The 11,555-nt window shown below is 29.2% G+C and overlaps 2 protein-coding genes across 6 annotated transcripts; one reads left to right on the top strand and one right to left on the bottom strand.

Annotated features, from left to right (window-relative positions):
* Window positions 1-280: 280 nt before the first annotated feature.
* On the bottom strand, window positions 281-3,260 carry LOC111690437 (ferritin subunit). 2 transcript variants are annotated; one of them, XM_023452913.2, is made up of 4 exons: window positions 3,142-3,260; window positions 2,655-2,836; window positions 989-1,266; window positions 281-883 (listed from the first exon to the last, which is right to left on the bottom strand). In XM_023452913.2, exons 2-4 carry the CDS (start codon window positions 2,722-2,724, stop codon window positions 614-616), a joined length of 618 nt encoding a protein of 205 aa, XP_023308681.2. In that variant the 5' UTR covers window positions 2,725-2,836; window positions 3,142-3,260; the 3' UTR covers window positions 281-613. The 2 variants fall into 2 exon arrangements, with proteins under 2 accessions (XP_023308681.2, XP_023308680.2); XM_023452912.2 differs by having other exon boundaries at window positions 2,905-3,212.
* A 4,086-nt stretch (window positions 3,261-7,346) lies between these two features.
* Window positions 7,347-9,463, top strand: LOC111690438 (soma ferritin-like). 4 transcript variants are annotated; one of them, XM_046949733.1, is made up of 4 exons: window positions 7,347-7,501; window positions 7,848-7,988; window positions 8,274-8,300; window positions 8,507-9,463. In XM_046949733.1, exons 2-4 carry the CDS (start codon window positions 7,877-7,879, stop codon window positions 9,070-9,072), a joined length of 705 nt encoding a protein of 234 aa, XP_046805689.1. In that variant the 5' UTR covers window positions 7,347-7,501; window positions 7,848-7,876; the 3' UTR covers window positions 9,073-9,463. The 4 variants fall into 4 exon arrangements, with proteins under 4 accessions (XP_046805689.1, XP_023308682.1, XP_046805690.1 ...); XM_046949734.1 differs by lacking the exon at window positions 7,347-7,501 and adding an exon at window positions 7,557-7,703; XM_023452914.2 differs by lacking the exon at window positions 8,274-8,300.
* Window positions 9,464-11,555: the final 2,092 nt, after the last annotated feature.

Below are 11,555 nucleotides of genomic sequence, written 5' to 3'. Positions count from 1 at the left end.
CTAATAATATATTTGTTCAGATATTGTTTATAACCATTGTAGCACGGAGATAAAAAAGAAGGCAAAATTTACAACTTAAGTTAAATAAATCACATGTAGTAAAAATATGGGTTGTTTTGAAAAAAATCTTTTGCGGAAATTCTTTAAGGTTTGAGGAGTTAGGGAAATTAGCGAGTATTAATTAATGAAGAATGGTTAATAAAATATGAAGAAAAGAAAAACATATGTTTTAGTTATGTTTTAATTTATTGGAAAAAAATAGAAAAAAAAAACAAGAATATTCACTGTGCTCTTTATGAGTTTGAAAAATGTTGTGTGGATATTCAAACCCAAAATTTATTGAATTGAGAATAATTAAAACAGAATTGGATTTTATACTGATAAATTATAATAATAATTTTTTAATGAAAACAAAAAAAACAATACTTGATAAATTTAACAATGATTTTTTTTTTATAAATGGTGGTTTTCTAAGTTAAATAATTAAATAAAAAAAGCACAGCTAAAGAATGTTCTATATTTTGTTAAATGTTTATAAATGAGTTTTTTTGTTAAGAAAAAAAATCTCATATTTGATGTTTGTAATTTAAGCTGTAGAATGGAGAATGACTCTTTACAAATCCTTATCGAACAAGAATTCACCCAAAGCACCATGATTGGTCATCATCTTCTTGAGAGTGCTCAATTTACCGGCCAATTCACGTTGTCCATGCAATTGTTCTTCCAAATAGACACCAGTCAAGTAGTCGACCAAATGATAGTAGTTGGGTTTCTTTTCACATGTGGCAATGAGTTTACGAATCGATTTGGTAACTTGAATTTCCAATTTCAAAGCATCTTCCAAAGCTTCTGCGCCACTTTGCCATTCATCTTTTTGGACACTCTAAGGAAATAAAAAAAGGAAAAACAAAACAACAGAGTTATAAAGAAATTTCAAGAAAAGCAAAAATTACTATTATTAAAATTTTAGGAAATGTAAACTACTTACGGGAGTTCTGATCAAATCGGTAACACCATCAGTCAATTGACCACGCATGGACAAGTATTCAATCAATTTGGAACCATGTTCACGTTCTTCCTTAGCTGACTTAAAGAACAATTCAGCAAAACCGGGACGATTGACAGTGTCGCGAGAGAAATGAGCACCCATGGCCAAATATTGATAGGAAGCATCAATTTCTTTTTGGATTTGATTACGCATGGCTGTCATACAGTCACCACGTAAATCAATCCATTCAGTTGGCAATTCAGGATTACCCAAGGAACCTTAAAAGAAATATATCATAGAAGAAAGAAATTTGGTTTAATTGAAGAAACTAATGACAATCAATGATGGTCGGTCATCATTGATAATTATTGATAAAAGAAATTGCCGCTTTGTTTTAAGTATAATTTCATCATTTGTGATCATTTCCTGATCTCTTGTTGATATTTTTTTCTTTTCTGTTTTTGTTTTTCTATTTTTTTATTGTTGTTGTGGATAATCAAGGTACTTTTTTTTTTTTTTTGTTATTATTGTTATTTTGTTATAAACAGAGAATAATAATTGCCCTCTTATATCGATTTTTCGTGGTAACGTGTGCAAAACTAGTTGTTCTCCCTTTTTGTTTGTACTTTTGAGAGTAATTATCAAGTACAGGGAGTAATTTTGTTATGAGTATTTGTTGTATTATTGTTATCATAAACATGGTGGTTTTGTTTTGTTTTGATTTCTCAAAATCGCCATGTGTATTTTGTATCAATTAAAAATCGCCGTGTGCAAATTGAAGGCTTAAAGGTCGTGAGAAAATGTTGAAGTGTAAAGCTTAAACAAAGAATAGTTTAATAATGAAATAATGTTTAATTTTCATAAACAAATAAAAATTGAGAGTAGAATTAAATGTAGTTAAATGTTGACTGAGTTCTCTCCTAAAGACGAGTTTTGCTGCAATGGATTTTGAACTAAAGTCGTGTGCAAAATTGTTCTAAGAATAAAAACAAATGTTCTTAAATTTACTCTATGTAAAATGAGGGGTCTAATGTTAAATTAACAGTTTAAGAAAATGTTATTTTAAAGAACTAGTATTTTACAGCTGAAACTATGTTAATTTAAAATTATTTTACTTTTACATAATAAACATATGATTATGTTAAATAACATTTACATTTAAACGTAACATTTGTTTTTTTCGTTGTTATCAACTTATTTGTCTTAAAGAAGACCTTGATTTGAAGATAAACAACTCTCTCTTTCACTATTAAAACTACATGTTATGAAATAAACGTTAGGGAAAAATCAATATAATAACGGTATGTCAAAAACTTGTTATACAACCAGATAACAAATAAGAAAACATAACTAACTGGTTTTTTTTTATAAATAACAACAACTAAAATTACAAAAACAAAACATAAATAAAAAAACAATTTGTTTTGAATTTTAATAGAAAAAGAAAATAAACAAAATTTTACACAAAGCAGAGAGCAAAGAGTAGTATTCTCTGTTAGCATACATTACTCTTTTTCCTTTTTTTCTTTTATATTAAATACAACTCTGTTGTTTATTAATTTCTTTGTGTGATACTTTTTTTTCTTGCTTTAAAATGCGCATTACATTAATAAAATCACAGAGTTTATTTAATAAAATTGTTTTAATATTAAATAAAAATACTTACATTTCAATTCACCAAAAACGGTAGGAGCCACTACGGCCAAAATACAGAATCCCACTAAGAATTTCATCATGTTGCTTTTTGTCTTTGTTTTTCGTTTAAAGTTTTTTTTTCAATAAAATCACAGTTATTTTACAAATCTTTTTTTGGTTTGTTTTCGTTTAGAGAGTTTATGTCTCACTTTGCTAAATGCACAAAAGAAAATGAATTTATATTGTTAATGTGCCACAATTTTAAATATAAACACACTCACAAAAAAAAGACACACTGGTCAAATTATCAGCAAGCAGAAAATTACAAAAAAAAAAAACACAAATTGAATTTTTATAATTTTTTTCCAGGGATTATAATTAATTTAAATTGTCAAAAACCTTTATACACACTGGCATAGAAGGCGACGTTAATAGAGTTTTTTTGATTTCTTAATAGATTGACAATTGAAATCTTGAATAAGTAATTCCTCTACTAGTAGCAGGGTTTTAATTCTTACTATATCGATTTCTCTTTGTTGTTTGCGTTATATACGGAACGTACAAATGTGAACTGTCTGCTGTTAGAGTCGTGTTAAACCATTTTAAATATTAAATTCTACTACACTGCACTACACTCAGCAAAAACAAATTGCTCATTTTTAGCTCTCTACTAAATTTGCTCTGTCACTCTCTCTACCTACAGCATAGTTATGGCTTATCTTTTGTATTGGTACTTTTGTTAAATATTCAATATGGTCGTCCATTTGTATTTGAAATGTAAAAAAAAACTTTAAATTGATAATAAAATTACACACGTTCTATATTTAATCTCTTTTTTCTTTATTTAACATAAATTATTAGTAGAAAAAAACATTGAATGCACTTTCAATTAGTTTAAACTGCAAGCAATATGGCTGCCTTACAGTCAGCTGTTCTTTGTTTTTGTTTATTTCTCAAACCCCCCAATATTCTCTCACACTCCTCTTTCTTTCCAAGAAAAAAAAAACATTTTACATATTTCTGCAATTATATTTTCAGTGGAAATTTTCTATAGAGTTGCCATGTTAAAATGATTAATAGTTATTTTTTTATCAAACAAAAAATAAAACCAAAATACTGATAACGTTATAAATATGCTATAACTAATATGGCCGACTAAAGGATTTAATTTTCAAGCACCACGTCACTTTTTAGTCTTGAACGTGACTATTTTCAAATAAATTTTATGAAATAAAAGGCTATAGGTAGTATTTTATGTCAAACAAATTTTGACAATTTGAGGCGCCTTAAATTTACAGAAAGACGTGATGTTGTTGAACTACAGATATTTTTTGTAGAATTTTATTTTTTCTTAGCAACTAATTTTGAAAGATTTTAAACACGTGAAAAATGTTTTGCAATTTTAGAAATTTCTAGCAATTTTAGAGATTTCTAGATATGTTTGCCATACTATTTCATCATATTTGACAATTAAGCAAATGTCTTATTTAGCTAACAGATTTCAAGGTCTTTAACGAAAAACAAAATGATGAAATCTCATATATCGTCTATAAACCTTATTCGAAAAGAACATATATACATATATTGTAGATTCCAAAAGTAACAACTTTACTAAGATAGAAACCTAATCTAATATTTGTACTAAATCGGAACTAAACCTTTAATCGATTGTAAAATGTGATAATAAAAAACTCTTCTTCAAAATTTCATGGTTTTAATAAAATTCGAATACAATATTTGGATATAATTTCGGAAATTTATGATGACAAAAGAAGCGTTCCAGAATGTCACTAACATCTCTGCATGCTCTATATTCAACAAAATTCTTTCCAGAATTTCAATGATATCTCTGCTTTATATTCATCTAAATTCCTCCCTCCCTCACAAACAATACTGTATATCATAATAACCTCGGGCTTATTAATTCTGTTCTTCTCAAATAACAGTTACCCCATAGTATATGTTCTGATATATTATTAGAATTTTACTTAAACTCTCTGTAGAGTTAAATATCTTGTCCAGAGTCCAGAAGCATAAGTTAAACGCTTTTACATATAAATACAGTGTGCCATCATTGAGCTAAAGACCAAATTTCGATCCTATGATAGGACAGGATTATTTTTAATGGAAGTGTTTTGTTAATCGATAAGATAGGTTAATTTCAATGTAACTGTTTTGTTAATCGGTTGTATAAAAGTTATATACATATGTATATTTGTCAGCAAATTTTTCATACAAAAGAAACTGAGAAAATTCGGAAATTCTCCAGTATTTTTTATGACATAATCACATTTTTTTCTTTATATCCAAAGAAAATAATAAATTTAATAAAATAATACATGTAGTTTCAAGTTTTTCAAAATCACGTTTTTTTTACGGAAAATTTCCTGATTTTTAGTATTATCTATGAAATGATTCATTAAAAATGTATATGCGACTCAGTTTTGCTAGTAGAATACAAAAGGAAGTACTTCGCAAAAGAATAAAATTTGTTACATTAACCTTCTGAGAAAGTCATGTTCTATGACTTTCGAAGAAGCGAAAATAATTTTTCTTTTACAATGATCAAAATATGTTTTTGTTCTTATTATACCCTACATTGAAAATGAAAATGGTTTAAATCGGTCCATTATTTCATACAACTGAACCCCATGAAAAGGGCTTTTGAGCTCATAATTCTGTATAATATAAATGTATCTTGAAAAAAATTCGCACAACTTAGTTTTATACAATCCTTGATGACCTTGCGAATTTCTAAATGATCGGACTTCATTGACCCTAGCCGCCATACTTGCATTATATTTGGTATCAAAGAATATCCATCATATAACATGCAGGTTTTTTCAGTACTTTTGCTTTTTTGGAAATTCTTTTTTTGTGGGGTAATGATGACCCTATTCCTTGGCTTCAACTCCAAACTATAAAGACTACCCAGCAGTTTGACAAAGAGTCAATGCATATGAAAAAGACAGTAATTTCCACTAATAGTTAACCACCTGGATGATCGTAAACGTATGTTTTGGGTCATTCGGCACGAATGTACCCTTTGTAATCGAGAATGAAGACAGTCGTCACTTTAGTATCCTCTTTGTAAGCGGGAGCGGAGACAGTCGTCTCTTTACTGTCCTCAAGTAACCTAGAGATTATACTCTTGAAAGTAGTTTTTTTTTTTTATTTCCGAAAGTAGATATTTTATATCTTTTGGAGAAATGATTATTACATTCTACTTATATGCCACCATCTGATTTACTCAAATTTATATCTTTCGGGTCAAACGTCACATTATTGTCCCATAGTATTCTAGAGAGTAGAAACTTGAAATTTTTAAATTTTAGTTCCATTTATATCTTACCACTGGCTGACTCCAATTCCTATGTTTTTAGTATTTCGTCACTTTAGTGTCCCCTTTTTAAGCGAGAGCGGAGGCAATCGTCTCTTTACTCTCTCTTTGTAGGGTGCAGAGTGACGATTGACTTCCTCGTAGGACAAGCCCATGTTAAAATGGTTGGTCACCTGGGTAGTCAGGTGGCTAGGGGCCACCACAAGTGGTAGGTAAAGCGGTCAGTTCAGGACTGTCCCGTCGAACTGCTGGGTATAGACAACTATTTCTGGATGAACTTTAACCGATTTCCTTGAAATTTGAAACATTGGTAGATCTATTCTAGGCTTTTTGGTTTTTAAAACATGGACAAGGAGGGCGCGGTCAAAATTAGTACTTTTGAGCATAAATACCAATTATTGTCTTTACTAAAGCCAAAAGTTTCAGAAATATGAATTAGCATAGTACTGTTGCGAAAGTTAAACCAAAAGTGGACAAAAAATAGGACAAAAGAGGTAAAAAACTATTTTTATGCTTAGAGACCAACTTTTCTGTTCTAAAGCAAATACGCCTTTTTATAGTATCGTAAATTTTAGAAGGAATTTATTCATAAGGAAACCTTAAGAATTGACGAATAAATGAATACTTAAGTATAATATTATGAAATCACTTAAAACACCGGGCAACGCCGGGTATAACAATGCAGTAACGGGGTTTTTTTAAATCACAGATGATCCGTTCCTGTTGTATAACAAAAATGGATTTGACCTTAGCATGACCCCCTGCAAACGATTAAACGAGTGCCAGTTAATAGGTAGTAACATGTTTTTTATCTATTCCATAATGAATTGGATCTCCATAAAGATCTTTTGATCAATATGAACTTTGAAATCTAAACAAGTGCAACCCTGTTTTTTCGTAAATTATCTTAGTTTTGTAATTTACATATGCTAATATTTGTTGCTAACTCAAATAAATATATTATATACTGTACATACAATTTAATCTAGTTCATCATTATCTTATGCCAATTGATTGACAATAAAATATCTTGCTAAGTACCCAAATGTGTACACGATAACTCTGATTGAAATTTCTTTTTGGAAAACATGAATTTATAGTATGTGTATTACTTTGTAACGTAGTATGATGATGATGATGGTGACTCATGTACAACACACCCCACCACAGCAGAAGATAATTTTGGTGTAGTGCTTTTATATTCTAGTAGTTGAAAAAGTCAGCCGCCATGTTGGTTAAGCCATATTTGACATATGCACGAAAACAAAATCAAAATAGAGAGAAAATTCCCGTACAGAGAGTGAGTGCAAATAAAAATAATAATAATAAAAACAAACAAACACACATACTAATGAACATTTTGGGAATATGGTGTGTATACAAGTATCGAACCAAACAGCAGTATAAACAGCAGTTCCAAAGTGTCTATTAAACAAGCAAGACCCCAAAAAGAAACCGAAAAAAACTGAATACAAAAACAAAGAATATTAAAATATCATATTCATAAAGAATTAGTGAATTAAGGAATTAAACAAATTGTAAGTGGGATTTTAAATAAAACAACGAAAAATTGCATTAGATAACGGTTTTCTAGAGTAATGTTAAAGAGTAAAAAAAGAAAATCAAGAAATTTCTATTTAAAAAGCAATTAAAACGAGAGAATATAAAGTATTCCATTCAAATAATTCAACGAAATCACACACGCAGTGTAATTTTATAAAAATATCGATTGTTTTTGAGGTGTGAATAATAGAATAATTTAAAAAGAAAACAAAAACAATATTTGTGTTTAATAGCAAAACAAAATTTTAATTTAAAAAAAAATCTTGAAGTTTTTGAAGAAAATTTTTCATTATAATTGTGTTTTTTTACATACTTTTTTAGAAACAAGAAAGAAAAATCGTAAAACAAAGATGAAATCTTTTATTGTTGTTGCTTTGTTGGCTGCTATTTGCGCCGTAGTAAAAACCGAAGAAGTTTGCCACTCCAATGTAGTGAGCGCTTGTGCCTCTTCCACACTCTCTGGTGAGTATTCAATGTTTTTTGTAATAACATGTAGAAAATTAATGTATTATTAGCAGGTTAATGTAATGTTAACATTAAGCTAAATAATTTTAACATTTCTCTTTAATGGTTTACTGTTAATTGTAGTAACATTAGCTAGTTAACAGTGCCAGTGTAAAGTAATGTTAATGTTATGTGTTTGATGTTAAAATTCAGTTAATTGCCTAAATAATTTGTTAATAATTTCCGGATGCTTTTTATTCTTTTTTTCCTAAATAACAAAAACAAAAAAAAAACCTTAACAAGCTATAACCGGAATGTTTGCTAGTGAAAGTAAGAATTTAAATTTAGTATTTAACAAGATTTTGTTTAATTAGTCTAAAAATTACTTTTACTATCAGCCTAAGCGTTTTGCTTAAAAGTAAAATGCCCAGCAAATAGTAGTTAGTTTGTTTTAATTTTCTCTTTAATAACTTTAACTTTATGTTAATTCATTTAAATAACTCCAAATATTATTTACTTTTTTGTATACACAATAGGCACTTCCATTTGTAACTCCCGCTATGGTGGCATTGAACACATCGAACCCGAAATTCAGGCTTATATTAACTCTCATTTGACTAAATCCTATGAATATTTATTGTTGGCCACCCATTTCAACTCCTACCAAAAGAATCGTCCCGGTTTCCAAAAACTCTATCAAAGTCTCTCCGATCGTTCATTCGATGATACTATTGATATGATCAAACAAATTACCCGTCGTGGTGGCAAGGCTAACTTCAATGTTGTCCACGAAAGTCCTGCTACCGTCACCAAGAGCGCTTTGCAATTGGAAGTCGATGAATTGCACTCTTTGGCCATGGCTTTGGATACTGAAAAACAATTGTCCAACGGTGCTATCCATGTCCATACCCGTTCTCTTCACGCTAACAGCGGTGAACGTGATCCCGAAATGGCTCAATATTTGGAAGAGAAATTCTTGACTAAACAAGCTGAAACTGTACGTAAATTGTCTGGTTATGCCAACGATTTGTCCAAATTGATGAACCAACAAGATCCCTCTTTGGCCGTCTATTTGTTCGATGAATATTTGCAAAAGCAATAAATTTATTTCAAAAAATTATTTTGAAATCAAGACATTTAACAAAATATTTAGCAAACAGCAAAGAGTAACAAAGAACAACAACAACATCTATTAACTAGAAATTTGTAACCAAGAATAAGATCACTTAATAAAACATTTTCCAACTTCAACTCTTTGTTAAAAAAAAGCATTTTTAGTTTTATTATTTCATTAAATTGGATTTTTGTTTTTCGTTTTTTTTTATTTGAGTATTATTAACATTATCATATTTTTCTTTTCTCCATTTTGTTTATCTATAATTTACCAATGTTACAAAAATTATAAAATAAAATCTAAATATTACACATGTAGCACTCAACAATATAATCCAAATAATATACTATTCCATTACTATAATTGTGATAATTTCAAAGTTCTTGGTTTTTAATCTTTAGTTAAAAAACAAGAACAAAAATAATAAATAAATCATTAAATAAAAATAATTTAAAGCTTCAAAACAAAAAAAAGTGTTTTATTATTAAATAAATTTTGTTTTTCCCTCTCTTTAACTCTCTCTCTCTCTCTTTCGCTAATAAAATTATAATATAAAAAAGTTGGCTGACTATTTTGTTTAAAATTTTCTGGGGAACTACTAATCTTACGATTGGGTTTTATTGAAAACCTTTAAACCTTAAAAAAAAAAACAATCAATTGATTAATATATGCAGTCCAATAGTTTGTTTACAAATTACTTGATGACATTCACTTCGACAGCATCATCAGCATTTTCAATATTAAATGCGCATTTTTATTCATTATACCCTACACCACTATAGTGGGGAGGGTATTATACGTTTGTGCTGATGTTTGTAATATACAAAAATATTGGTCCAATACCCACCTTAAAGTATACCGATCGATTCAGAATCATTTTTTGAGTCGATTAAGACATGTCCGTCCGTCCGTCTGTCCGGCCTGTTGGCTGTCCATGTAAACCTTGTGCGCAAGGTACAGGCCGCAATTTTCAAGATAATTTGGACCAAGCATGTTTTTCGGACGAAGCCTATTGAAAATAGTTGAAATCGGTCCATTATTTCACCTAGACCCCATACAACCGTACCTCCCGATTTGAACTTTTTATGACATAATTACGTCAAATATTCTGCTATCTCTCTAAAAATTGTTTTATATAAGTATAAATGACACTGCAGATTTTCGTAAGGATCGACCCTTATTTGATCCTAGCCCCCATACAAACCCCCCTTCAAAAATGTCTTAAACGACTAAAATTGAAATTAAAAGACTAACTGTTATTTAGAAATATATCCTTTTCCCAAATCTGCCAAGGATCGCCCCATATTTGACCTATATAAAGCCTTATTTAGAAATTTTAGTTTTTTTATCAATGAATTGCTTAAATATTTTGGAATTATGTTGAATTAATATTCAACATAAAAGTTTCTTTATGAAAAAAATTAAAAAGTAAAAATTTTAAAAATATACTCATGGTGTAGGGTATTATATGGTCGGCCAGGCCTGACTATACTTTCCTACTTGTTTTTATTTTGCGACATCTTTAGGTGTCTGTAATCATTGGTTAGACTATATATTGTAAACGGGTAAAAACTGACCATGTAGTGACTAAACTGTAAGTTTGATCAGGCTATAGATTATAGAATAGAATATAGCCAGATTAGTCTATGGTCTAGCTTATGGTCTAACTAATAATGTAGTCTAAAGTCGGCCAGGCCTGACTATACTTTCCTACTTGTTTTTATTTTGCGACATCTTTAGGTGTCTGTAATCATTGGTTAGACTATATATTGTAAACGGGTAAAAACTGACCATGTAGTGACTAAACTGTAAGTTTGATCAGGCTATAGATTATAGAATAGATTATAGAATAGAATATAGCCAGATTAGTCTATGGTCTAGCTTATGGTCTAACTAATAATGTAGTCTAAAGTCTAACTTGTATTTTATTTTAGTAATGTGGATTGTTATTAGACTAACTAACTAAAACACTAACAAACTATATAACTTACTAACTACCTAACTAACTAACTAACTAACTAACTAACTAACTAACTAACTAACTAACTAACTTACTAACTAACTAACTAACTAACTAACTAACTAACTAACTAACTAACTAACTAACTAACTAACTAACTAACTAACAAACAAACTATATAACTTACTAACTACCTAACTAACTAACTAACTAACTAACTAACTAACTAACTTACTAACTAACTAACTAACTAACTAACTAACTAACAAACTAACAAACTAACAAACTAACAAACTAACAAACTAACAAACTAACAAACTAACAAACAAACAAACTAACTGACTAACTAACTAACTAACTAACTAACTAATTAACTAACTATACTTATTAGATTATTATCAGATATCTACGAAACCACTACAGATTCTTAGCCAACTATCTTGGATCTAAGTGATTAATTCGGGAACTCGTTCTCTTGACAATTAATATAAGACTATGCATTATGATGTTA

This window comes from Lucilia cuprina, chromosome 4, assembly GCF_022045245.1.
Source record: "Lucilia cuprina isolate Lc7/37 chromosome 4, ASM2204524v1, whole genome shotgun sequence".
In the NCBI taxonomy this organism is placed as follows: domain Eukaryota; kingdom Metazoa; phylum Arthropoda; class Insecta; order Diptera; family Calliphoridae; genus Lucilia; species Lucilia cuprina.
This window is presented reverse-complemented; position numbering and strand designations above follow the sequence as displayed.

Coding starts and splice junctions, on each gene's coding strand:
- LOC111690437 (XM_023452913.2), bottom strand. CDS start 2,724: ATGATGAAATTCTTAGTGGGATTCTGTATTTTGGCCGTAGTGGCTCCT. Junction 1,267..2,654: donor CGTTTTTGGTGAATTGAAAT/GTAAGTATTTTT, acceptor ATTTCTTTTAAG/GTTCCTTGGGTAATCCTGAA. Junction 884..988: donor CCGATTTGATCAGAACTCCC/GTAAGTAGTTTA, acceptor TTATTTCCTTAG/AGTGTCCAAAAAGATGAATG.
- LOC111690438 (XM_046949733.1), top strand. CDS start 7,877: ATGAAATCTTTTATTGTTGTTGCTTTGTTGGCTGCTATTTGCGCCGTA. Junction 7,989..8,273: donor TGCCTCTTCCACACTCTCTG/GTGAGTATTCAA, acceptor AACCTTAACAAG/CTATAACCGGAATGTTTGCT. Junction 8,301..8,506: donor CGGAATGTTTGCTAGTGAAA/GTAAGAATTTAA, acceptor TATACACAATAG/GCACTTCCATTTGTAACTCC.